This window comes from Delphinus delphis, chromosome 7, assembly GCF_949987515.2.
Source record: "Delphinus delphis chromosome 7, mDelDel1.2, whole genome shotgun sequence".
Classification (NCBI taxonomy): Eukaryota; Metazoa; Chordata; class Mammalia; order Artiodactyla; family Delphinidae; genus Delphinus; species Delphinus delphis.
The window spans coordinates 53,664,805-53,691,998 of NC_082689.1; the positions used below are offsets into that span (position 1 = coordinate 53,664,805).

Here is a 27,194-nt window from a genome sequence, read left to right on the forward strand (position 1 = left end):
AAAGTGGAAACAACCCAAATGCCAATCAACTGATGAATAAATAAGCCAAAAATTGTACATCTACAATGGAATATTATTCAGCTTTAAAAAGAAATGAAATTCTGATACATGCTACAACACGGAGGCGCCTTAAAAACATGCCAAGTAAAAGAAAACAGTCACAAAAAAACTCGTATTGTATGATTTCATTTAAATGAAATGTCCAGAATAGACGTATCTGTAGAGACAGAAAGACTAGTGGTTACCAAGAGCTGGAGGTGTTGGGAAGAATTGGGGGTGTCTGCCAGTGGGTATGGAGTTTCTTTTATTGCCTGTGGTCCTGGCTGCACAACTCTGAACATGCTGAAAATCATTGAATTGTACACTTCAAGTAAGTGAATTTTATCTCAATATGCCTGTTGTATTTTGTTTAGAAAGGGCATATCAGAGCCTGTCTCCTGGAGAGCCACCTGCAGCAGCGATTACTTATCTGCAGTATGTAGAGCTTATAGGCTAGAGAAAAATGCATGTTACCCTGGAGAGGAGTGTTTTAAATCTCCTACAGACAGGTTACACCAGATATGTAAAGACAGCTAATAAATTATTAAAAGGATAGTTGCTAAAATAATACAAGGCTCATTAGAAATAAAAGTTGAAGTCAAGAATTTGGTTCCAAATCCTCCCTGTCCCCCAAAACCCTGCCTCTACCCTGATTAAAATCACCCCTTTTAGATTCTCTTACTCTCCAGTGTCCAGACTGAGGGCAACTTTCTGTTTGTTTGGGGTTTTTTGGGGGGGTTTTGTTATTTTTTGGGGGGGGTAGGAGTTTATTAACTTATTTATTTTTGCTGTGTCGGGTCTTCATTTCTGTGCGAGGGCTTTCTCTAGTTGTGGTAAGCGGGGGCCACTCTTCATCGCAGGGCGCGGGCCTCTCACTATCGCGGCCTCTCTTGTTGCGGAGCACAGGCTCCAGACGTGCAGGCTCAGTAGTTGTGGCTCATGGGCCTAGTTGTTCTGCGGCATGTGGGATCCTCCCAGACCAGGGCTCAAACCCGTGTCCCCTGCACTAGCTGGCAGATTCTCAACCACTGCGCCACCAGGGAAGCCCCCTGTTTGTTTTTTTAAGAGAACAAATTGTTTGAGTGATAAGTTTCCTGGGATTGGACAGTAACTATAAGAGTCCAAGGTTTACTTCCCCTGGTAAAAACCCTATAATTATCTCTGATTTGCGTAAAATGCGCCGACTAGCCATTCAATAATTGTGAATAGTAAATTGCATCCGGCTTCAAGAGGCTCCTCCCCTCCTCTCTCCTACATTTTTGGTGAACAAGAGGATGATATTCTGCCTCACCTGCCAGCAGGATCTGTGTACTGTGTATCTCAGCAGAGTCTGAGCAGCCTTTGACCTTTGCCATAGGGACACATTCTGTTTCACTGTCTTAGACATTGAGCAAGAAGACCCTTTTAAGTGTATTTTCTCCTCCTGTGCCATTTGCTGACTCCCAGCATAACTCTCTCGCTTGCAGGTTGCAGCTCAGCAGTCTTGTTTTTGCACTGTAAGTTGGGGAGGGAGATGGATGTGAGCAAGAGATTGAATTCATTTTTGTTTTGTTCTTGGCAGGCAGTACATGCCACTCTACTACCCTTCCTGCTCTTGTGCGCACACCTACCCTGATGATGCAGCCTTCACTGGATATCAAACCATTTATGTCTTTTCCAGTAGACAGTAATTCTGCTGCTGTTGGGCTGTTTCCAAATTTTAACACAGTGAGTAAATGCATTTTTATTTTATTTGTCTCCTCCTCAATCTCTTTCTTTCATTACAATTGTGAATAGGCAATAGATATAGCTTGTTTCCAAAGTGTGTAGTTTTAGACCATATATTGGTTATACATTATGAAAGATAATGCTTCACCCATGAGAGTTAGTCCAAACAATAACCAGAATATTTATTTTATAAATATTTCCACAGGCGACTTTTCACCCGTTACTTTGTGCAATTTTGATAGACTTTTCAATGGCTTGAGAACCCGTATCTTTTCTGGGATGCTGTTCACATGCTCAAGAACACAATTTAGAGGTATCAAGCCACACTGATTTTTCCCTACTAGTAGAAAGAAAAAGAAAGTGTATGTTTCATCTTCCTGGGTACATTTTTATTTGGGAGATTTTTTAGATAAAGACTCTTACACAAACAGAATTCTTATTTGGAGGCTATTATAGATTATGTGAATCCGATTCTATTAGTAAAAGGAAAAAATTCATTTTAGGTCGACATGTTACTTGTCTGCATGATACTTTGACATTCCCTTTAAACTACATGATAAATATTAGTGAATTACCTATAATTACCAGTGTTCTTCATTCAGGTCAGCTGACCTTCTTCTGTTTGAATGAAAGACAACTTTGTAGGTATGCCAAGTGGAACATGACATCTTTCAACAATAGAACTCAGCCTAAAATCAGTCCATAGCTAGATTCTAAGCTTAGAGTAAAAGAAAAGGTTAACCAGTTCAGATGATTGCATAAATTATGTCTGTTCAGTCAATAAATACAGTCAGTTGGGGTATGATGGTCTACATGAATGATACAGCATTATAGAAGCTACCATAATCAAGAAAAAGAATTGCATTACCAGACAGTGAACATCTGAAGTACTGCCAAATATTTCCTTCTGCAAATGTATCTTCTGTATGAAGTGAAAACATCAAGAGGATTTTTCCTCAAGGGATGTAAATAAAATGTGCTGACATGCCTTCTGTTGTGGCTTAGGCATTGTAAGGTAATTAGAGGGTAGGGGAAGAGCCAACTTTTTAAAGAGCACTGGCCTCGACTTAGCAAGTAAACGGTTGAATATTTTCGTCCTCTTGGGCTTTTTCAGACACAAGTCACACAGGTTTTTTTTAAAAGGCCTGAAAAGATGAGCAGCATTTCTAGTGCAGTGGAGCAACTCAGTAAGATAAGTCATGCCTGTTCTGGTCACATTAATCCATCAGTAGTGACCATGCCAAAGCAACACATCGTGCCATTTTAGAGAACTTGAAATCAAGCATGCTTATCCTGTCCTCTATCTAAACATGGGTGATACATTCCAGACATAATTGAATTAAGCTATACTTCTGAAAACATTTACTAGGTCTTTGTATTTTGATTAATGTACATTTGGAAGACAGCATTTATAGCCACTGCAGAAGTCCAGTCACTGTCAGGAAGCAGTACTGATGACGTGGGTAAGCATAAATGTCTCCTACTGTGGTTCACCTCTCTGTATTTTGTTTTTAACATGAGTAATACTTATTTCAAAAATTCAAATAAAACATTAGCATTCAAAGCAAAATGTCAAAGTCACCATTCCCGGCCCCTGCAGACACACTTATCCCTTCTCTAAAGGAAAGCGCCCTCAGCAGCTGGTATGCATCCTTCCAGCCCCTTCTAGATGTATGTTATGTACATATCTAATAGGAAACCAATCACTGTTGTCTTTTTACAACTGTGATCATCTGATTAGCGCTATTCTCTAAGTCACTTTTAGAGAATTTCTAAATGTCTTATATACACTTCTTTGTTCTTAAGGGCTGTAAAACAGAAATGAAAAGAATATTTTTATAAGTTCTTTTTAAAAAGATAGTCTCATAATGGCTTTTTAATGTTGTGTAGGACTTACAGATATATTAACTTGCTTTTTTGTTTGTTTATTCTGTATAGCAATTAACCTTATGATGTATTTGAGAAAATCCAAGGAATAATTCTAAGAGATGTTCATGTTTTTTCTTCTTAGAGGCAAATAAACTTGTAATTTTCAAATGAAAAAAATTTTTTCGTGAAAGTGAAGAATATAGCAATGAACTGCATGATATAGTCATTTTATTCTCTCTATATTATATCCAAGGCATTTATTGGATACAGAGTCCTTCTGGTAATGTATTAAAAATTAAGTCATTACAAGTGGGACCCTCTATCATCTTGCAAAAAAATGAATTTATGGGATCATGGGATTACCCATGATTTTTCACTGATTTGCAGTTTCAATTACTCTAATCCTTTTCCTATGGACTTTTCCATTCCAGTGTCTAACTCACCCCACAAATTTCCTAGGGCAATTTCATAAAAGTCACTGTCTACATTTTCCTAGGAAAATAGTTTTGCATTACTACTAATTAATTACTACTAGATTATTGTATTCTGTGATGTTTTACATTCTTCAAAGGACTCAGACCTTAGAACATTTTAATCGACCATGGTTATTATTCCTATTGTCTACATGAGGAAAAAGTGTTAGTAAAGGAAGAACTGAGTCTCGTATTAGAATCTTCTAACTTCAAAACTGATGTTCCAGCTCTTCTGTGTCCTTGGCTTTTTTGGTCTGTGTCACCTCCCACCTCATTCAGTGTGAATAAAGCTCAATCAGAAATCTTTTGTGCTCTTTTCTGGCAGCATGGTAGATAATTTTCAGCAGAATCATTAAGTAGAAAGAGGAAAGGATTTTTTGAATGTAGAATGTATTTTAAAAACAGTTATAGTTTCTTGTTAGCAAATTTTAGAAGTACATTCTACTCAGTAGTCTGTGTGCTCTTTGAAAACCAACATGAATGCTACCATAATCACTTCATTTTTAATCAAGGGTAATATTAGTAAATATAAGAAATATATTTTAACTCATAACCATTATCAGAAGAATGAACACTGTACTCTTGAGACCATAGCTGAAAGCTTTGGAAGTTCCAAGTTTTGCTATTTTCTTTGGATTTAAAATATATATATAAAGTAATGGTTTCTTCCTATTTTTATAGCAGAGTATGATAATGTTACATGAGAAACATAGCAAGAAGGAAATGGGATTCTGTCATATTCCAAAGCAAATAGGTGCCTGTTCTATACTAAATTGTATGCAGTGAAGAGATATGCTTCACAGTGTTCTTTTAGTGGCTATCTTGCCTTTTACTCCATAAGACGAAATCTCTCTCAGTGTTTATAGGTGAGAATAAGCAAAAAATTCGAGACACTGTTCAAGCAGAGTTCTGAGGAGACACTAGGGAAAATGGGGTTTGGATCACTGATATTTTATGATGGGCTGTGTGTCAAGGATGCATGGCTGGAGAATGAGGATGTTAACTCTGCAAATTTAAAGATCTTGACCTTTATATCTAAAGTTTAATAGGCTTCTCTGCCTGGCAACTCACTGATGCTTACTTCTACACACCACTCCACCTTCATTTATTTGTCCTTCAGGGCCCAACCTAGAGATCACCTCCTTCACAGGAAACTTTCTGTGACTCTTGCAATCTGACTTAAGTGCCCATCCTCTGTATTTCCAGAGTACCTCCCGATTACATCATATTCTCCCTGATTATCCATCTGTCTTCACTGGAATGTCAGATCCTTGAGAACAAGGGCTCTATCTTGTTTATCTTTGTATGCTTGGTGTCTGGCATAGGTGCTCAATAAAACCCTTTTGAAGGAAGGAAGGGAGAAAAGAACAGAGAAAGGGCTCTAGTTCCTTGGTTTTCAATGTTCATGGTCCCCCATCCAGCAAAGGGAATTCCGGCATTTTTTTTTTGGTGGTACGCGGGCCTCCCACCGCTGCGGCCTCTCCCGCCGTGGAGCACAGGCTCCGGACGCGCAGGCCCAGCGACCATGGCCAATGGGCCCAGCCACTCCACAGCATGTGGGATCTTCCCAGACCGGGGCACAAACCCACGTCCCCTGCATCGGCAGGCAGACTCCCAACCACTGCGCCACCAGGGAAGCCCGAATTCTGGCATTTCTGAGCCTTATGTGCAAGGTGATAAGAGCAGGTGTTTACTTTTAATTTCCTGAGAATTGTCATCCTTTTTTAGTCTAAAGGCAATAATTAGTTATAAACTTTTCTCCAGCTATAGTTCTGGCTTTCTCTGTGTGGATGGTACGGACACTCTGCAAGTATCAACTGCATTCCTTATCCTAGGCCCTAATCTTAGGAGCATTTAGTTTAAAATCAAAGTTATTAATTACTGAATGTTATTGAAAACATAAATGGACTAAACAGTACTGGGTTTGGGGAAGGAGATAAACAAAATAAATAAAACAAAAATACCCCAGTGCCCAAGAAACTTGTAAGAAATAGAATAAATAGGCTAGAAAAGGCAAGATAATAAAAACCAAGAAATATAGGCAAAGTGAAAATAGTTACTGAACTTTATACTGTTCAAGAAAGGCCAGAAAGAATGAATTTTTTGTATCTCAATAGAGCTGTTTTCATTATTTTGTTATTCACGTTACTTCAGTTTGCCAACTGCTTCATGGTCATCCTTTAATTTTTGTACATGATGTTTGGTAGCTGCCAAAATGTATATAATTGTTTCTCCCTATTAGAACTAGAATCTTCCATTTCCTTTACTGTGGATTCCATTTTTATCTTCATTTTACCTGGATAATACTTGGTGTTTAATACTTGGTGTTTAATACCTGTCTAATACTTGGTTCTCCTTAATAAGAGACTTCTTCAAAATTCAAATGAATTGCATACTTAACACGATGGATTGTGTCAACTTAATATGATAAAATAGGTCCATTTAGAAGGCATACTCACACACATGGTGTTATGGACTGAATGTTCCTTCCTCCCCAAATTCATATGTTGAAGCCCTAACACGTGAGTGATAATATTTAGAAATGGGGCCTTTGAGAGGTAATTAGGGTTAGATGAGGTCTTGCAGGTGGTGCCCTTGTAATGTGATTAGTGCCCTTATAAGGAGAGACCCCAGAGAGCTTTTCCTTTATCTACCATGTGAGGACATAGTGAGAAGAAAGTCATCCGCAAGCCAGAAAGAGAGCTCTCACCATAACCTGACTATGCTGGCACCCCTGATCTTGGACTTCCAGCCTCCACAACTGTGATATATTTATTTCTGTTGTTTAAGCCACCAAGTCCCTGGTATTTTGTTATGGCAGGTCAAGCAGACTAAGACACGTATGCAACCTATATTTTGTATGTGATGATTAGAAGATCAAGTTTCTTTTTAACAGCCACATATTAGATACCTGGACAGATATATTTGTGTGACTCTCCAGAGCTGTAGCTATAATCAAGAGCCACTCAAGACCACAGTCTCCTGTCAGTTTCTCTGCTGCTTGGCAGTAGTTTCCATGCCTATTTATTTCAAATGTCTTTGTGAGTCCTGCCATGTTTTTGCAACTGCTCCAGGGAAGCACAAGCACAGTGGAGGTCTCTGACGCTTTATTGCAAGAGGCTCAGTGATCTTTTATTGTGAAAAATAATCTGATTTTTATTACCTACCTTAAAATTATTTTTTTCCTGACACATGAACAAATATGTGGAGCAGAATAAAGATCATTTCTAAAGTCCCAAGTTGCTATATGATTCTTTGAATCATCCATGACAAGCTGTGGAATGAGACATGTGTTTACCATTTATTTTATCATTCTAGACTCTTTGAGATTCTGGGTTATTCATAGTTTGGTGATATCAATGACTATATAAAAATTTTCTTTCTTGTAGTAGAAATAATAATATATTTATCAAGGAGGTCCAAAATAAAGAAATAGGGCATCAAAATCACATTCACTTTGCTGTTAATTCATGCCATGTTTCTCATGAGATGTTACTATAAGGAAACTTGAAGTAAGCTAGAACATTCAGTGTTTCACCTGCTTTTAATATATTTATTAATTTAATGAAGTCCTTATTTAAACATTTAAATACCTATTTTTCTTTTGTTTAAATTTTTCTTTAATTTTATTTAAATAAAATACCTTACCTCTGCTAATACAATCCGAAGTGAATTTTTGCCATTCGAGTCTTATTTTTTACTCTAGTAATGCTTTCCTGTCATAAAATGTTATATGTCCCATATTTCCTAGGACAGTAGTATGTCCAGTACGTGAAATGACACATTTGTCCCAATCGAATAAAAAAGAGAATATGGTCGACTTTTATTTTCATGATATGCTTAAAATATATCAATGGGTCATATTCTTTCATATGTTCTAAAGAAATATGCCAAGTTGAAACTTTCCACAGTTACTCAAATTTACTGAAAGAGGGGAGGATGACAGCCTATTATTGGATTTAGATAAGTCAACAGCAACACTCTCCAGATCATTAGAAAAAACAGTGGTTATAGGAACTCTTTGAAATGTGCTACAAAACTGTGGAAGACTTTTGTACAGATATTTAAGCAGAGATTACTGTCTGGAAATTTTTATGTCACTATTGAACATGGCAGAGAGAAAAAGTATGTAAACATGAACACTGGAAGGAAAACAAACTATGTAGTGATCTTCAGTATTGTCTTCCTCTACTCTTCAAACCACAAATATGTCCTTTTTAAGCTTAATTCACGTCCCCTGCCTTATTCAAAAAACCTCAAGATTTATCTACTAAAGACTGTGTTCAAATATCCCTTTACTCACTCTTGAAACCCCTTTAGAATATGTAGATATTATTGATATGGTATGTATATATACACAAGTATGCTTATATAATATGTGGTCATATGTGTTCTCTGTCCTTAATGAAATTATTTGTTCAGGTTATCTAGGAAAAGGAATGCATTCACAACCACTTACTGAAGGTCTGCATGTGCCGATCATTGTGCTAAGGAGGAGTTATAGTGAATAAAGGCAGAAGCTGCTCACTGTCTGACAGAAATTACTTCTTCCTCTTGTATAATTCACCATAAGATAACAGAGGATTCTGCTTATAATAAATAGTCAATTCAGTTGATAAAAGCTGCCAAGAAGCATCAGATTAAGACTTTGATGGACCTTTAAGGGGTAAGGGAACACAAGGTTTCAGGAGCCTGTGAAAAGAGGCACCCGTAGTCCCACCATGCTGTGTCCTCTTGGTGTCCCTTTCATCGTCCTAGTCTTAACCTCACATGGCTCTGGGACCTCACCTTCAGTGCTAGAGTTTCAAGGATTATGTGTACTTGGAGGCCACATCAGATATTCTGGCAAGGCAGGTCTTCAGTCTTGGCACTGTCCCAGGTCAGCATTTTTTAAGAGTAGCGTCAGCTTGGAAAAAGTGTGTGTCAGCCCTCTTCTTTAAAAATGTATCTTATTCTTAACAAATCTCCAGTTAATTAAAGGAAGAAGAAACCAAAAACAACCTTGTTCTTAGCTTCTCTCAGTGACCAAGGCTCTTTATGCCTGTGGTAAAGTAGGAGAGCTTAATAAATATAAAATGGGACAAAATATTATTGTACAAAACATTCCCTCCAGCCCAGAAAAGATATTTCTAAATTGGTTGCTCTATAAACATTAATTGATGGTAGTGTTCCCTGAGAAACCTTTACCAAAGCTTGGGAACCCATCCAATAGCACAGACCATTTTTTTTTTACTCCCTCTGGATTCTTGTATTCAGAATTAGGTCTCAAATGTCTTTTAGGGAGAGAAAAACACGTTTTGGAATATTCCAGTTCCTTTATTTTTATAATTGCCATTGAGGGTGCTAGAGATGAATTGGAGTGCTATTTAGCAATCTGTGAAGTTTCAACATCTTTGTGGAGCTCAGTAGGGTTCTTGGAAAAATACTTTTTTTCACAGATTTAGCTGTCAATTTCGGTTTTCTTACCTTCCTTTTTATGTTCTGATGCTTGAAATAATATGAAAGAACATAATTTATATGAATAATACCTTATTTTCATGGAATTCTAGTATCAGAGGGCTTTAGCATATTTTAAAGACATTCTACAATTCTTTCAACACATCCACATATGAAATAGGCTACGTGTGTCATTGTTGTACCCTTTTTGCAGATCAGAAGGTTGTAGAATGTAATCCAGTCTTCTCATCTCTTCCAATAGACAGCTCTGCCACTGAAAAGGAAAAACAAGCTACGTATCAGACAAGCAAGAGCTGGTCTCCACCCTACTGTATCCTGAATGTAAATGTGTGTATTTCTCACAGGTTATTCGTGTGGGGCATGTTTTCTTAAGTACGCAATAAGAAATAAGTTGTGGCTCCTAATATCAGGCTTTGCACTATATTCTATTTAGAAGATAGGTTTGTCAGTCTCATACTTGTTTTCTCTTATTATGAACAGTTTCTAGAGCCAAGTGAAGATCTGAGAGGTGTAGTAAGAAATATATGTGATCCCTTTCACAGGCTTATGGTTTACAAATAATTAGAAATGCACAGAAAGTCTCCAACAATTAAAACAACAATTAGTCTGGGTCTCTGTGTAAAATGGTTCATTGTCATGATAATCAAAGCCACAAAATTTCCATTTCCCAAAATAACCTGAAGCTGTTGGATGCTAAAATGATTACCGATAGCCACTATCACATGGTATATACTTAAGTTTCAACTTTTGAAGTACTTACCTTCTAAAGGGTGTGGTGGCATTCACTCATTCAGTCAGTCACTCATTCTTCGGTTATACACAACTTCCTCCCAAAAAGCCACTTGGAGCGTTCCCTCTGATCTGAGAAATAAGGCAGCTTGACTTGTTCCAAAGTAAGCCTCTAACAGTCCTATCTGGCCTGCACTCTGCTTCATGCCACCCTCAGAAGCAGGAACCTGAGTGGAAGGGAGAAGAGGGAAGAGCCATCTCCTTCATTACATGGGGAAGAGCACTTGACAAGAGTCAGAAGACTACAGCTGGACTCGTTTTCTTTGGTCTTGAGAAAAATCACTTTCCTCATTTTAAAACTAGGGTGATACCTTCCTAGTCTATATTACTACGTCATGAAAACTTGAGTTTATTATGTTTATGGAGAATTAAGGATATGACTGAATATTTAGAAAATTTCTAGAATTTATAATCTGTAAAAAAAAACAATACAATATATCACCATCCTATTTTTAATAATTTAAAATACCCATGAATTTCAAATGAGATAATGTTTATGTTATGTTATGTTTATGAAACGATTCCTAAACAGAAAAGCTCTATTCTTATAAATAATATTAATATTTTTATTAATATTTCTATCTCTTTGATCTCATCTTCCTAACCAATTACCTTAAGTACAAGTTATGTTTATCACTGGGGCTGGCGTTATGCATTAGAGCAATCCTAATCAAGGTAGATGCCAGGGTTATGGCTAAGACCTCGTTCTTGAGTTTAAGAAATTTACAGTCAGTTTAAAGAAGTCATGTCTGGTGCTGAGCAGGTGCTCAATTTGTGTTACCTTGAATGAGATAATAGTAGTGCATACCTAAAGATCAGAATCACCTGACTGCCTGAAAACAAGGCAGAGGGATAATGAATCTTGAGCAGGGTTGGGGAGAGGGTATATTGAGTGGAGGTTGGGAATAATCACAACTGGTTTGCTTGGATTCCTTTTTTCTCCGTTTACTTTCAATAATATTTAGACTTTGAAGGCTATACATAAAGGTATTTTGAACCCGAAATCTGTGTACCAATGACACATTGTCATTGACACCTAAGACGCAAAGATGCGATCTGCTATATTTTCAAAACACCGTTGACTTCCAAACATAGAACCTTTATTCTCATGTTATTTGTTAATCAAACTGACATTAGTTAAAATGGCAATTTAAAAAAATATTTTAAACTCAAAGTAGTCAACATATTCATTTATCCTTCATGTACTGATAGGGAAATCTATTCTAAAAATTCTTTGGACTTTTGACAGTTACAGATCTCTCTTCACCCTACCTCCTTTTTTTCTGAATTTAAATTGCCAGTCATACAAGAAAAAAACCACTTAACCTGTGCAGTAACACCTAACTGTAAATTTGGTGTGACATCTAACTATAGATTCAATGCTTCCTGAAAAAAGATTAGTAGTTTTATAGTCTATCCCTAAATATTATATAGACCTTAACGATATGTACATATGTATGAAAACTATTTTTTATTAGAATACAAACATCAGCCTAAGTAAAACTTTAAAAATATACAAGCCAAGATATTCATAGTTCCATAGCTATTAGGAACAGCAGAGAAATAATCAATCTTTAGACTTCTGTGGGGGGAAAAAAGGTTTAAAACAGATACATTTTAAATTAGTTCCTTCATAAAAGAACTTTCTAAGAAAGAGCCTGTGGCACATAGCTCATCAATCCTTGTGCAATCAGACCTTCCATTGTCTTCTGAGGGAGAGCTGCCACCTCACAGGCCTGGCCCCTTTAATGGGTGAGTAGCTTCTGAAGAAGCATTATGACACCCAGATGTGGAGTTCTTTGAAGCTGCACTTCTGGGGAACCATCATTTTTGTTACAGAGCAAGAGTAATATCAGAATTTCCTGGGAATCGGTCATCAAAGGAAATTATCAGCAATTCATAGACTATCCTTTTTGCATTTGCTTCAGCCTCGAGGGTAATCACAAAAGATTATAGTCTCCATTTCAGCTTTCATATCACTGAAATATTCTTCTCTGCCAAGAACATGATTGATTTCCAAAGGTCAGCTTTTAACCCCAGCTTCAGGAGGCCACTCGGACTTCAGTGGTTTGATAACTGCCAACGATTGTTATTGTCATATTGTTCTGTTGTGAGGCAGAAATTTGGTGATTTCTGACTAATTATCCTTTAAATAAAGTGACATATCAACTTCTCATGCTGTTAGATATAAGTATTTGTCCCATTTTAGTAAGTGTTAGACGTTGGGGGAGAGAGAAGGGTGAATAAAAATTTTCAAATGAGTGTTGGGAAGACTTTGAAACCAGCATCCTGAGATTGAATTTTAGAATGGAAAACAGAATAATTCAGAAATGTTTTTGAAAGTCTTCAAAGGGAGTCGGTAGATTATAAATACAAATGATTTTTGCTTCATGAGACTTCATGAACATTACTAGGGATTTTGTGTTTTGTGACAACTTGCTACGTGATTCATGTAGGTTTTTCTCCATTGTTTGATTAGGAAATATTAAGGCCATATCCATAGCCAAAATATAAGCAAACTGGGCACATTTTTAACTTGATGATTTCATTTGCTATATTCACTTTTCTCATACATATATATTGCTTTACTCAGAACATACAGGGACAGAAAGGGCTTTGTGTATATTTGAAATGAGTTTGGTAGATAAAACAGTTTTACCCAGAAGTGACTAGATTTCCTTACAAATTCAAAAGAGAGGAAAGCAGTTCAGTTTAAACTATTTTTGGTTTGAACCATAGCCTCCTTGCAATAACGTAAAAATAATTATAAATCAAATGAATAAATGTTAAATGTCAAGCTGTACCATTAACAGAGCCTTATTCAATAAAGTAGTTATCACCCCAGAGAGCAGAGGAAGGCACTTTATTAAGGCTCTTTATTTTATTTTACAAGTATGGTATATTTTGTATAATAAAAATGCAGAGTTGAACCAAAAATGTTTTTTTTTGTTGGGGGGCGGTATGCGGGCCTCTCACTGTTGTGGCCTCTCCCATTGCGGAGCACAGGCTCCGGACGCACAGGCTCAGCGGCCATGGCTCACGGGCCTAGCCGCTCCGCGGCATGTGAGATCCTCCCGGACCGGGGCACGAACCTGCGTCCCCTGTATCGGCAGGTGGACTCTCAACCACTGCGCCACCAGGGAAGCCCCAAAAATGTTTTTTTGCTGAGAAGAGTTGATATGTATACACATATACATCCATACAAAAAGGCAATAGTAAGGTGAATATATAACATAAAATAGTTTTGATATCACCTGTTTGCAAAACCACTCAGGGACCACTTTCCTAATTAAAGTCCTAAAATGTTAAGTGTGACAGGTAAGCCTGCAAGAAAAAGGAGGACCAGTAGAATCAACGTTGGGAGAGCAGTGACATCCTTGAATGGGGATGGGGGAAGGGCACAGATGAAATGCAAGATGCCCAGTTAAAGTTGAATTTCAAATAAACAACAAATCAGTTTTATTACAAGAATATCCTATGTAATATTTGATACATTTATGTTGAAAAAAAAGATTTTTATTTGCCAATCTGGCAACCATAACAGGAGATCTGGGTTCTGGTCTTAGCTGAAGAGGCTCAAGCAGGTTACTAAAATTCTCCATATCTTTTCTCACTTTCACGTGAGGAAGTTGGACTAAAATCAGGCTGGTGAGACTGGGACCTGACCTACGTGCTTTAACCAGACCTGTTTTCAGCATTTTATTATATTGAATTTCCAGTTAGGATTCTGTTTGGGGGTAGAACGGTGGGGGGAAGGTTCTAAAACTCAAAACAAATAAACAGTTTGAAAATGTAGACGATCTCTGACATTGTACCGCTGTGTCATGAGAGTGTGGCATGGGAGAGCCCACAATGCTTAGTATTGGAGCATTCCAGATTTGCCACCTTGCATTGAGCCTTTTAGTCCTCACCTGTCAGGTTTCTTCTGAGTGCAAGACTAAGGAATGTGTTGTCCTCTGGGGAAAAAACACTTCATTTCTACTTTGCTTTACAGCATGAAGAATATATCCAAACAGGTCCAGATTTCCAGTTTTGCAATTCTTCCTGCCTAGTGGGGTTTTCTTTTCATCTTAAGCCTTTTTAATTTGTGTCACGGACCTGTTTTGCCTCAGCATCAGGATATATCTGATTAGTTACTGAACAGCCTTTCAAACTTAGCTTTGACAGAATGGTTTTGAAAGGATGTCAGTTAATGCATTTGGCTGTTCAGCAGGTGTATTGATTTTTAAATCAAGAAAGCTCATTACTTCTCTAGTCTCTTAGAAAGCCCTTGTGACATTTTTTTTTAGCCCATTTCCCAGAAAATAGGAAAATTTATCACTACTTAGATTTGGAGACTTAGCACTAATAATTTTTAAGAACTACATTCATAAGCATCAGCAAGTAGTCTTTGGTTATTTGTATGCCTTTTTTTCCTCCTAAAGAACAAAAAGTTCTAGTTTTATTTTATTTATTTATTTTTTTGCGGTGCGCGAGCCTCTCACTGCTGTGGTCTCTCCCGTTGCGCAGCACAGGCTCCGGATGCGCAGGCTCAGCAGCCATGGCCCACGGGCCCAGCCGCTCCGCGGCATATGGGATCTTCCCGGACCAGGGCACGAACCCGCGTCCCCTGCATTGGCAGGTGGACTCTCAGCCACTGCGCCACCAGGGAAGCCCAAGTTCTAGTTTTTTAAAAAGATATTTCTCAAACTTATCTCTGGCTCTGAATTTTGTTATGGAAATTCAATCCTGGAACCAAGTTTGGGGGTTGTTTTCAAGCCACTGTTTTAAAAAGAAAAACAGGAAAGGCCAAGAAGTAGGTGACTGTGTTCTATATAAGACACTAGCCTATCCTTCCAAACCTCAGGATGTGTTTCTTCTTTCAATGTCCTGTAGAAGAATCAGTTCTCATAAGCTATCCTCAAATGAATCTCTATCTTGTTTAGTATTTTGCACATCTGTTGAAAACCTATACTTCAGTCCATATTCCTGAAATGGTTTATTTCTTGTTTTATTTCACCCTGAGGAAACAAAATACTAAATAAAACATAGGTAACACCTGACTCATTTATTTTAGATTCTCTTGGTGAATCCAGTTCCTGTTCTCATCACTCTAAATAGTGTTTTTCTTTGGATGAGAGAGTTTATTGTCACCTATGTACGCCTTGGGCTCTTTGTATTTTTGAAATATGAATATGCCTCTTTGAGAAATATAAAGTATAAATACTTTGAAGGTAGTAACTTTTCCACAGAAAAAAAAATTAATAGTATTTGTCATCATTTCATTTCTTCTTCTATGCTATTAAAATTCAGAATAGAGCTAAATTCTTATTAATTCTCTTCCAGGTAGTTTTTCATCTTTCTTAAAAATTTTGTAACTTTTCTCATATTCTCTCAGAAGTGCATCTAATAATTTTATAGAAACTTTTTGTTACCTTGCGTTTGACAGTTGTTACTGATCTTTCAAATCTGTATGCATGCATTGGCCAAAAATTAGTTATAGGAACATCGAATAGTAAACATAAAATGAAAATCCTTTCAAGAACTTTCTTTGTGTCCTGATGGAAAAACACCTCTCTTTCCTCATGGTTCCCAGTCATATCTAAGCATTTCTTGTTCAAGAATGAAAACAAAGAAAGAAAAGGACTGGATTTCCTTAGGAGATATAGTTTAGCTCATACCTTAATGCCTTTTCCCTACATTGAAATGAGCACCTGAATTGGAATTGAGCATAGGCTGGGCTCCCTTAATACATCATATTAACCAATTAGACCTTCCAAAATACATTTTTAACCTGAATATGGTTACATATGCTACTGAATTTCAATTCTTAAGTTTACTCATCTAATGTTTCAATAGGAATATCAACACCCAAAATGTTGCTGGGTATGTGTGTGTCCGTGTAGTACGGTATGAGCAAACCTTCAATTAAGTCTCATACCCATGGCAGATGTAAGCTGAAAGTCTTATTTGTTAAACTGAACTTTTTGAAATGCTCTTTGATGTGGCTTCTTAAATTACCCAGCGGCATAACTACAGCTTTGCTACATCACTCTTGATCCCTGGCAGCATGGAAAATCACCAGGCATGTAGAGCCAGCCAGGAAAATGGAACATTTTACATTTGCACTGACCATATGATTACACATAAGGATCGACTGTCAGAGTTAGACATTCGGCTTCAGTAAGGTGTGCGGGTCTAATCTTAGGGCATCTCCCGTTAACAAAATAACTACTGTCTAAAAAAGAACTTAAAATTTATTCCTTCTACTTAGAACAATTTAAAAATTATCCATCAAAGTGTTAAGCTGGTTTTCCACTAAAGGTGGGGGGGATGGTGAAACCACCCCCTGCTTTCCTTTCAGCTTTTTTGCTTGTACCATTTGGTAACTCTTTAAAGTTCTAAAAGTGTTAAAAGTGAAAACCATTATTTTCATATGATATCTTCACAAAAAACTGCTAGAGCTTAGCCAAAATATGTACTTATTTAAAAAACAGAGAAGTAACTCATGGGTATTTTGGTTATTCACTAAAAACTACCAGGCCAACCACATTGTACCAGAAACCCACCAGGAAGGTCTCCAGGTAAGATGCATCTAGCGCTAAGCACTCATCCTTAGAGAACTTCCAAAAACAGATCACTTTAGTTTCCCTTTCTCTTTAAGGACATGATGATAGTGGTGGTTGTGAGTGGTGTCCCAGTTGTTGTCTTGGGACGTGGTAGTTGAAGAAAATCCTCTGTGGAGATCTCATAGATGGCTTTGAAAGCCGAAGAGCATGCCCTTTACAGTTTTTACCAGTGATATGATTCCGAATGCTGTATCAACTATCTAAATCATGGGATAATGTCCTTATCTTTACATACTTAGTATGGTTTTACATGTGAAAGTATCAGAATCAAAGTTGTATCAAGACAACGAAAATGTTTTTAGGAATTGTCCATGGTAAAATTGTGTTTCTTTCCCATTCTCCTGTTTTATTTTTTTCATAGTACTTAAAACACTCTGAAAATACCTTATTTATAACTTTAGATATACAGGTTTCCCCCACTATCCCAAAATGGAGAATTCCTATGACATTTTTCCTAAGTAGAAATGTTGTGAAGTGAAGAAGCAATTAGTTTAGGATACATCTTGCTAATGGATGCACAAAATAAATCCAGATAAAGAATAGATGCTCACACACACAGTTCAAAGCTATGGCGGCTTGATCCTGAGATGCTCAGTGTAGTTTCCGGGGAAGGAGCTTGGTGGTGCCACTGTCACTGCTTGAGATGCGCACTGCCTCTATAAAGGTTTGCACAAAAGAAATGCTGAACGCTATTTTCATTTTTCAACTTTTTTCATAAAAGCAAAAATTCTCTTGGGATTTCTTTCAGTTAGTGAAAACAGGTACTGATGTAGGTCTTTCATAAAACCAAGTGGCGTAAAGCAGACTTTCAAAAAGCAGGGGATACTTATATAGGTCTCCCCAACTAGAATGTTGTATTTTTGAAGGCTTGTTCTCTACTGTATGTCCAGCTCCTAAAACAGCGCATGATAGCCATTTAATAAACTATTGTTAAGTGAATCAATTTTCAATAAAATACAGTGTTTGTGCAAATTGAAAATTATACATTTATAAAAGTGTGATGTGTTGGAAAGGAGCAAAAATTCCCAAGGACAGAACTGTCTAAGTTGATATGAAATAATCTCTAAAAAGGTTGCACTTTTTATTATCAGATGCTCTAGAAAGAAGACATTACTTTATGGCAGAAACACACATCTCTAACATTCTGTATATGTTTCTTTTTTATTCTTCTAGAAATGAAACCAAGGTGGAATTTCTCCCAAAAAACTACTGGAAAATGCAGTTTAGTTTCCTTTCGAAATAGATCTTCAAAATAGATCCCAGGGTGTTTTTTCCTTATTCTAGTCATTCTTTTTGTCAGTGGAATATATAACGCTTATTTGATGAATCCCAGAGCTTTTCAAAGAAGGCCTGGCAATATGGAATTTGAGTGAAAGGTACCAAACTTTCTAAATTCATTTTAAAGGAAAAAAAGAAAGGAAAGAAAAGAAGAAAATGAAATTCTAATCTATGCTCTACTCTGTTTGGTTGCTTCAAATCTCTGGGCAGACTGCACTTATATTTTTTACAGGGATTTTTTGTTTGTTTTGCGGTACGCGGGCCTCTCCCTGCTGTGGCCTCTCCCGCTGTGGAGCACAGGCTCCGGACGTGCAGGTTCAGCGACCATGGCTCACGCGCCCAGCCGGACCGGGGCATGAACCCGTGTCCCCTGCATCGGCAGGCGGACTCTCAACCACTGCGCCACCAGGGAAGCCCTCTACAGGGATTTTTGACCAGTACGAGGGAGGCTCTGGAAAGGGATCCCGGGATCCCACTTAGTTTCTGCAGCAATCAGATCCTTCTAATTGTGAACCAGCCTCAAAATATGTAAAGGTCTACAACATTTTGATAAAATAGTAGTAGTAATAATATAATAATAGCTTTATTGGATCTGAGACTTAGATCAATGTGACCTATTATTTTCTTAAGTGCATGTTATTTTAGCCTTTATGCCATTTCTGGTTAACTTTCTGGTGGCGTAATGGTATCCCTGCGGTACAGGGGCACAGCTGATTTTGTTTCCAAGTCACAGCCAATGTGTGGTTTTAGCAAAGAGCTAAATATGGCACTTGATTGAATCAACAGTCTGTGGAGAACGTGGCATGTCATTTGTCTTCCTTTCAGTGACAGTTATAGCATTCTGGTGGACCCCTGTCAGGATGCTCTGGGTAGGAAAAGCAGTGGCAGGATGGCAAATCTCAACTTTTACATATTCCAGATGCAAAAAGGCAGGTCTCACAGTAGCACGCAGCTCCAGTGTAACGTTTCATGTGGTTTATTTTTATTGAGACTTCTGATTTGAAATCCAAAACAGTACAGAGTTGTGTGGTTGAAGTAACATTGCCAACAATATGCAGTTGTTTGTATTTCCTGTTCTTTGAGAAAAGGAATTTGTCTTGCAACCGTTGTGTCTGCTTTGTTTCTATTTAAGTTTTCAAGGATTTGAAACAAGTAAAACAGTAATAATAAAGGTATGTGGTCAGAGCATTTAAATATAAAAGGCAAAACCTTTTTTGAAGTAACTTCAGAGAAATATTGCTCTTCAGTGACATAAGCTATCACTTTTAAAAGTGTCACTTCATGAATATTTGAAGTTCTAATGAGACCCTATTGTCTCACTCTTTTCCATAAGTCCAACAATGAAAAAGGAAGGGATGAAGAAATAGTCATTCTTTGTGTACTACTGTAATTTTACAATATTGCAGTTTAAAAAACTGATGCTTTGCCAAACTTCCAGAAAGCCCTAAGTCACAAGGATTTAGTAGCTGAGATCTGCTTTGCAGAAATCAAGGACAGGTGCAAGTGATGACCATCACCTGCTACGTGTAATCTCTAAGTATTCGGGGAACTTTCTTTTTTTTCTGTGTGATAGCCCAACAGTTACAACAGGGAAAGAGGACAGGGCAGCCCCAATTTTTATTTATGGCTTTCCTGAAGTAACCCAAGAAGAAATGGGCTTATCTTAAGAAGGGCATAAATCGGTCAGAAAGAGAAAAACTGAGACTCACTTCTCCAGGAAACTTTTACTTAAACACCAAGTAGGGGCTTCCCTGGTGGCGCAGTGGTTGAGAATCCACCTGCCAATGCAGGGGCACGGGTTCAATCCCTGGCCCAGGAAGATCCCACATGCTGCGGAGCAACTAAGCCCGTGCACCACAACTACTGAGCCTGCGCTCTAGAGCCCGTGTGCCACAACTACTGAGCCCACGTGCCACAACTACTGAAGCCCATGTGCCTAGAGCCTGTGCTTCGCAACAAGAGAAGCCACTGCAGTGAGAAGCCTGCGCACTGCAATGAAGAGTAGCCCCCGCTCGCTGCAACTAGAGAAAGCCCAGGTGCAGCAACGAAGACCCAACGCAGCCAAAAATAAATAAATTAAAAAAAAATAGAAATAGAAAAAAAATACATAAAAAAAATAAGCCACCAATAGGCTTTATGTGTAGCTTGACTAGACAGCTGCCCTCCAGGCTGCAGAAATTCTAGGAACACTCCTCCTTTCTTCCCATTTCTCACACTCTACAGCAGTGCCACACATGATACCCAGCATCCCTGCTTGGTGGTCAGTTAGCAGGGAAGAGTTGGGGGAGAGACTCTCGCCTGAGTTTGACTCCTGGCTTCAGACCTACGAACTTGAGGGTGAGAAGTTATTAAACCTCTCAAAGCCTCGGATTCCTCATTTGTAAAAGGAGGATAAAAATGGTATCTGCCTCATGTGATGGTGGAGAGTACACTAGATAATCCCTTAGTATAGTTCCTGGCACGTGGTGAGAGCTCTAAGTCTAAGCTGCTCTTATTAAGATGTTTATTATTATTATTACACAGCTAGAGAAAGGAATTAAAAGGCAAATACCCCAGGAGGATAACACATTGATGTCACTGTTAAAGGGAGGATCCTGGATGCTTGAATTGTGAGAAAATCAGAAAAGGGGGGGAAAGTCTAAAGGAGGGGTGGGGCAAGAGGGGACAGACCTTTATGTGCTTTCTCGTGCCTCGGTGTTTTGCTTAATCGCCATCCTTTTTCACTGCTTAACTTTTACAATAATGTCCTTTCTTGTGTTTGACTCATCCTACCCCATCTGATCTGGGACAATGTCTGAAACATATTAGGCCTCCAGAAATGTTTGTTGCATGATCGATCTTTAACTTTTTAAAGTCAAAAACCTGGTTTCTACTTCTGTTTAGTAGAAAAGCTAGTATTGCCTACTATATTGTATAAGTGCTGACCAAATGCTTTTTAGAATGTTGGTTAAAGCAGATAGCTAAGCTTAAGATGAAATGTCCTCATCTTTAAGAATATTATGGATACCCAGCCACAAATAAGAAAGACTTGTATCATTCTTGAGCAGTCTTTTTTGCTTTTTAATTGAGTGGTGCTTGGTTTACTCCCACACCCAGCCCCACTGGATGGGTAGTGAAGTCATTGTAAGACTCTTACAAGAATACAATTCGAACTTCATTCCCTTGAAAATTATTGAGAAAGGTTTGTAATTTTATTTTCTTTGCCTAAAATTCCATCTAGGAAAGTTATCTCAAATATAAATGTCATCTAGTACTATCATTTGATCATGTAGTCCCTACCTTAGATTCCCTGCCCGCCCATAGTCGTCATCCTGACTTTAGTGAAGTGCTGCACTGTGTTTCTTTTCCCTGTGGCTAGGTTTTATTTGCAACTGCATGTGTTTTTATATGATTGCTTACTCTGTGTGGATATAAATTACTTTTTGGAATACTCAGTGAAAGTAGATCTTTTAAAAAAAACTCACACAGATTTGTAGTTCCATAAACTTGGTGAATACATCAAGATATCTGTTTGTTCTTATTTTGATATTGAAAATATAATAGATGGTGTGATAAGGCCACCTTCATTAATTCCTTTTATAAGTACTGTAATAGAATAGTTAATTTGTCCATACGTAGCCTGCAATCATCTCCTCAATTCCTGGTAAAAGCCACAACCCCATCTTTCATTTTTATTACCTACCAGTTAATTGCACTAATAGGTTTTGTTTTTCATTTCTACATGACTTTCATTAGCAAAAGTGGAAAGTGTTAACTCTTGCTGCTTTTTAGTTAGTAAGCATTTCAGGCTTTTTAATCAGAGATGAGCAAAGAAAATGGATTTTTAAAAATTTTGTGTGAATGTGCTTGCTAGCCTCAAAATTCCGGATGACTACTTCTGACTTTTACTTTTTTAGAAAAGAAGAGGCTTATTTGGGACCAATAAATTCTGCCAGGTAAGGAATATTGGTAGCTAGAGCTATGTGGTAGGGGTTTTTTTCCTTAAAGAAAAGCTTTTTTTTAGCATTGTTAACCAGTGAAACAATCTTCTCAATCCACAGACAGCTTTCTTGTGCAGTGTGAACTAGTATGACCTAATCTGAGTATTTAACAAGGCAATTGTTTATTTAAAAGTGATATAAACGTTTTAATAAAGATGTTTAAAAACACTTCAAATATCTTTATAAAATCTTTAAAACTTCAAGAGTTTGTTGTATAATTGTAGTACCTCCAATAATTTTGCTGAGTACTCTACATATGAAATCATCATGGTATAGATATATAGTTTTGACTATACTAAATTGAATCACATGTATTTATCACATTTTAGGGTTTATGAGAATGTTTTTATTCATCTTGATTGTTTTATTCATCCTGAAAATTGGTGATTGAATAAAAGACTTGCCATTGATTTAGTTATACATATCTCATTATGATTAGAGAAAACCAATTTTGCATTAGTGGAGGAAAAAATTTAAGTTAATATAAATTAACATCATATTTATTATTTTTATCTAATTTTTAGAGTATTGTAGGAATGCTACAAGAAAAAAATTCAGGATTTTACTACTTTATACTTTTAAAAAAGAGAAAGATCTGAAAGCCTTTTCTATGTTATTGCTAATTATGGACCCCACTGAAATGACCCAGGTATTTGTAGTTACTGCATCAGATGGCATATACTCAAAACATCAGCTGGGCAGTGTCTGTTTCAAGATATCAGATGAATTGGCCAATGGAACGTTCTTTCTTATACCATTTAAAGTCTTCTTTCAACTAAATCATGTCCTCCCAAGTGACATTTGAATAAGAAGTATAATTATATAACTCTATGATAAACAGAGAAAGATAAACAAGATTTAGAAAAAAGTAGACCTTTTCTTGAAATACCTATAACAAAATAGAGAATCAAGTGGAAAATAGAAAAATTTGTTCCAAGTGAGAAACATGGAAGATAAAATTTTCATATGATTAGTGGTAAGTCATTCAAAGGATGTAAAGGCAGCAGGAGTTCATGACAGGTGACAAGGAAGGGGGTAAAAGGACTGTGTTTTATGAGGACAAGTAGGATTATATGTGTAAAGTAGAGAAGTCAATTCTAGTTAAGAGTTTCTTGAAGGAACCTCCTTAGTTTGCTTTTCATGGAGCAGATGGCTGGGAACTTGCCTGCCTTAGTATTGGGGGTGCTCAGCCACAACTCACCTTTCAGGAAGAGAATGCTCAGCCTCGGGGAACATAAACAGTATTTTCAGGCTGGTAGGGTACAAATGTGAGATTTGAGTAGACAAATTTGTATCAGGGGTTACTTGAAAAATTATGTAGGCAGCTAACAATTTCAAAAATGTAAAGAGAATGTTTATATCCAAGGGTTGTATTGGAGCTCTCAACAGATATCTTTGTTTACTAAAAATTTGGAGCTAAATTTTTGTAGATGTATTTTTGTCTATGTTTTCATATTGCAGTATGGGAATAACTAGGATAGTGCATTTATTTTAGATGATGGAAGTTTTAATTTTTAATGGTAACTTTCAATATACTTTTGAAATGAGTAATAGGAAAGGATATACATTAAAACTATGTTTTCATGCATATTGCTGCTGTTTTTTAAAAGTCTATTTTAATTTGCTTTAAAGAAAAAATGTTAAGTGAATAATAACATATACAATAGTATATAGATACAGCAGAAATAATAAAAGTGGCATGCAGAAAATATGATTAGGAAATATTCATATACTTTTATCTTATATAGCTCACACATCACTAGATGTATTTTTTTTAGAGCCTGAGAACAGAAAATATCTCAATAAAATGCTCTTATTTTTTTAACTTTGCAAAACAGTGTAGTTTTTCCATCCTGCCAATATAGTTAGGCTATTTTATTTTTAAGCCTGTCCAAACTGATTTGCCATCTCTAGTAGATCAGAAAGTACAGGTTCATGTTTCGCAAATGGATGAGACTTTAAGTGTATGCACTTGTTAGTAAGAAAGTGAACTAAAGTTTTATTTTCTGATCTTTTGAGATTTTCTTTGCCCATAGAGGGTTTTTTTTTTAATTCTCATTTAATACAATCAATTACAACCTCGAGCGAAACAAATCCCCAGATTTTCTAGTAATAATATTTTACATTTAGTGGTTAAATTTTAAAAAAATTTTTCTTAGAGTATAGTTGCTTTACAATGTTGGGTTAGTTTCTGCTGTACAGCAAAGTGAATCAGCCATATATATACATATATCCCCTCTTTTTTGGATTTCCTTCCTATGTAAGTCACCACAGAACACTGAATAGAGTTCCCTGTGCTATACAGTAGGTTTTCATTAGTTATGTATTTTATACATAGTAGTGTATATATGTCAATCCCAAAGTAGTTAAACATAATACTCTTAACAGTTTTTTCTTTTTCACTTCTTAAGTTATCATACATAAAATTGACTTTTTGGGAATGTGCATAGTTCTTTGAATTTCAACACATGTATAAGTTTGTGTAACCACCACTACAGTCAAGATATAAAATAGTTCTATCACTCCAGAAAACTCCCCTCTTTGACTTTTTTAAACGTTCCAAACCACATAACTTTTCTTTATAGTGGGAATACACTGTCTTGTCATCTCACTTAAACTTGTAGCAAAAAAAAAAGGCTACTTTACTGTTCAATAATTCTGTAATCCACCCTATTTTCTAATGTATTTAAGTTCTTCTAACTGCTGATTTTGCACTTTGTTGATTCATACGCCTCATCAGGGATAGTATTCATTTCCCCTCTCTACCAAATATCATCAACTAATCCCGTCCTAAATTCTAACCTCTGGAGATTTCCTAGACAATGGTGTCAATGGATCTGTCCTTGTTCATGTTACATCTGTTTATAAGTTATGCTTTGTTCGTCATTGTTTTTTGAACTGCCAGTTGTCTGACATTAATGCTGGAGATTATTATCTGGAGTACACAAGAGAATCACTGCTGTGTCTCTCTTTTTATAGGCTCTGCAGATAGTGTTCTTTCATTTTCCAAATACTTTCATGGCTTTGTGGCATACTTTTTCTATGGTATCACTGTATATTTCTCTGACTGTTTATGGTAAATGCAAACCAAAGAGAGAAAGTCACAGGTTATAAGTCAAAACTTTACTTGATCAATATTTAAGCAGGGGTTGCATATTAACCAATCTGTTATAGGAATTTGAGTGACATGCATTTCCAGTAGAATGAATATCTAGAGTACATGAACAATAATAAATTATTTTAAAGTAAAGGTCAACATTTTCTGTGCTGTGATAAAGCCTGTCATTTATGACTTTGCCGCAAATAAAAAACTAAGAAACTTAAATACATCTGTAACAGTCGTCATTGAAATCATTTCAGACCATCTTAAGTATTATTACCTCACATAGGGAAAACATTAACAAGTTAATTTTAACCCTGATCTTTAGATCTTAAGTTTTCTTGTTCTATGATTCTTTTAAGGTTTTTCAAGGTTTCTTATATAGATATAAGATTTCTTGAAATGTTGTGATTCTCCTGTGATTTTTTTGTGTTACGATTTCAAACCAATTTTTGTGTTTCTATTTTTAATTCCTGGAAATAAGTACATTACTATCGAATGAGAGTCTTTATTATCCTTGTTTGGGAAGTAAAAGTTAAAACGTTAAGGAATAATAGTTACTTTACTTGCGCACACTATTATCTGTCCTTTGAAGTTATAAATTGACTATTTTATCATTTGCTCTTTAGATGGATCCTGTGCAAAAAGCAGTCATTAACCACACATTTGGAGTGTCCATTCCCCCAAAGAAGAAACAAGTTATTTCTTGTAATGTCTGTCAGCTTCGCTTTAACTCGGATGTGAGTATCACCTTTTCATTGCGCTCTGTAGTCTGTCAAGCTCTAAGTCTGATTGTTCTGAATATGTACATCTCTTCATATTTACATACTCTCTAGCAGCCCCTCCAATTGATGGCCCACTTATTTCAGTGTGCTAGATTTTCAAGGGATTTGGATTCAACATTAGAAACTTGAACAACAGAGTGGCTAATGTCAAAAATCAAGGATTTCTCTATGTAATCAGTCTCACCTATACCATTTTACACTTAATCCCACCAGTTATATTTACTTTTCAAAAATACTTGAATAGCAGAAAATATTTTTAAAAGTTTAAAATGCAATGAAAATATGAAAAAAATGCAATGAACGTTGAAGAAAACCATTGTTATTACTCTTGATAAGAAGTGTCACGTTATATGTGTGTGTGCCAAATCATATTAAATACCTGAGAGAATAATTTATTATACAATTTATATTTTCCCAGACTATGGAAATACAGGGAAAGCTTTGTAAATTATTTTATCTGGCAAGCATAACCATCCTGTTAAGAAAAATGATAACAAGAAAAGGGTACAAATCAATATTTTACGAAAGTCGATTTTAAAATGTAGAATAAAATAACATAAAACCAAAATAAATAATATTAGAATATTTATAATACCCAATGACCAAGTAAAGCCAATGAGCAATGCAAATCTGAATCTGGCGGCTGCATATTGTATGTGATATTTCCCAAGTTACTTCACAGTAGAAATCATTTTGCCAAGAGTATATTATACGATTCATGAGTTTTGGAAATACTAAAATAATAAATATCTTTGTTTGAATATCCATTAAATTATATTTTGATAATTCTACACAGGAAGCATAATGAAAATTATAGTCATTGGAAAAGAGGAGATATGCTTTTCATGATTTATAAAAATATATTTAATGCAATTTCAACCAAAAATCCAATGACTTTTTTTGGCACCTGATAAAATCTTTCTCAAATTCCTTATTCAAGAATTAAAATGTTCCTAAATAAATTGAGAAATATGTAGTACCAATTCATTCAAAGTCTCATTATTGTTAAGATGTCATTTCTCCCCAGATTGATCTATAGACCCAGCACAACCCAGATAAAAATCCTAGAAGGCTTTTTTGTGGAAAATGCCAAGCTATTTCTTAAATAT

The 27,194-nt window shown here is 36.4% G+C and overlaps 1 protein-coding gene across 6 annotated transcripts in view; it reads left to right on the forward strand.

Annotated features, from left to right (window-relative positions):
- ZNF385B (zinc finger protein 385B) overlaps nt 1–27,194 on the forward strand; it is a 389,990-nt gene that overhangs the window by 304,223 nt on the left and 58,573 nt on the right. For 4 of the 6 annotated variants that reach the window (XM_060016502.1, XM_060016506.1, XM_060016505.1 and 1 more), the window contains 3 exons: nt 1,601–1,746; nt 22,117–22,155; nt 25,930–26,040. In XM_060016502.1, coding sequence (XP_059872485.1) covers nt 1,601–1,746; nt 22,117–22,155; nt 25,930–26,040 — 296 coding nt within the window. Of the gene's footprint in view, nt 1–1,600; nt 18,319–22,116; nt 22,156–25,929; nt 26,041–27,194 lie in introns of those variants that run through there. The other 2 variants (XM_060016508.1, XM_060016503.2) reach the window with 2 other exon arrangements.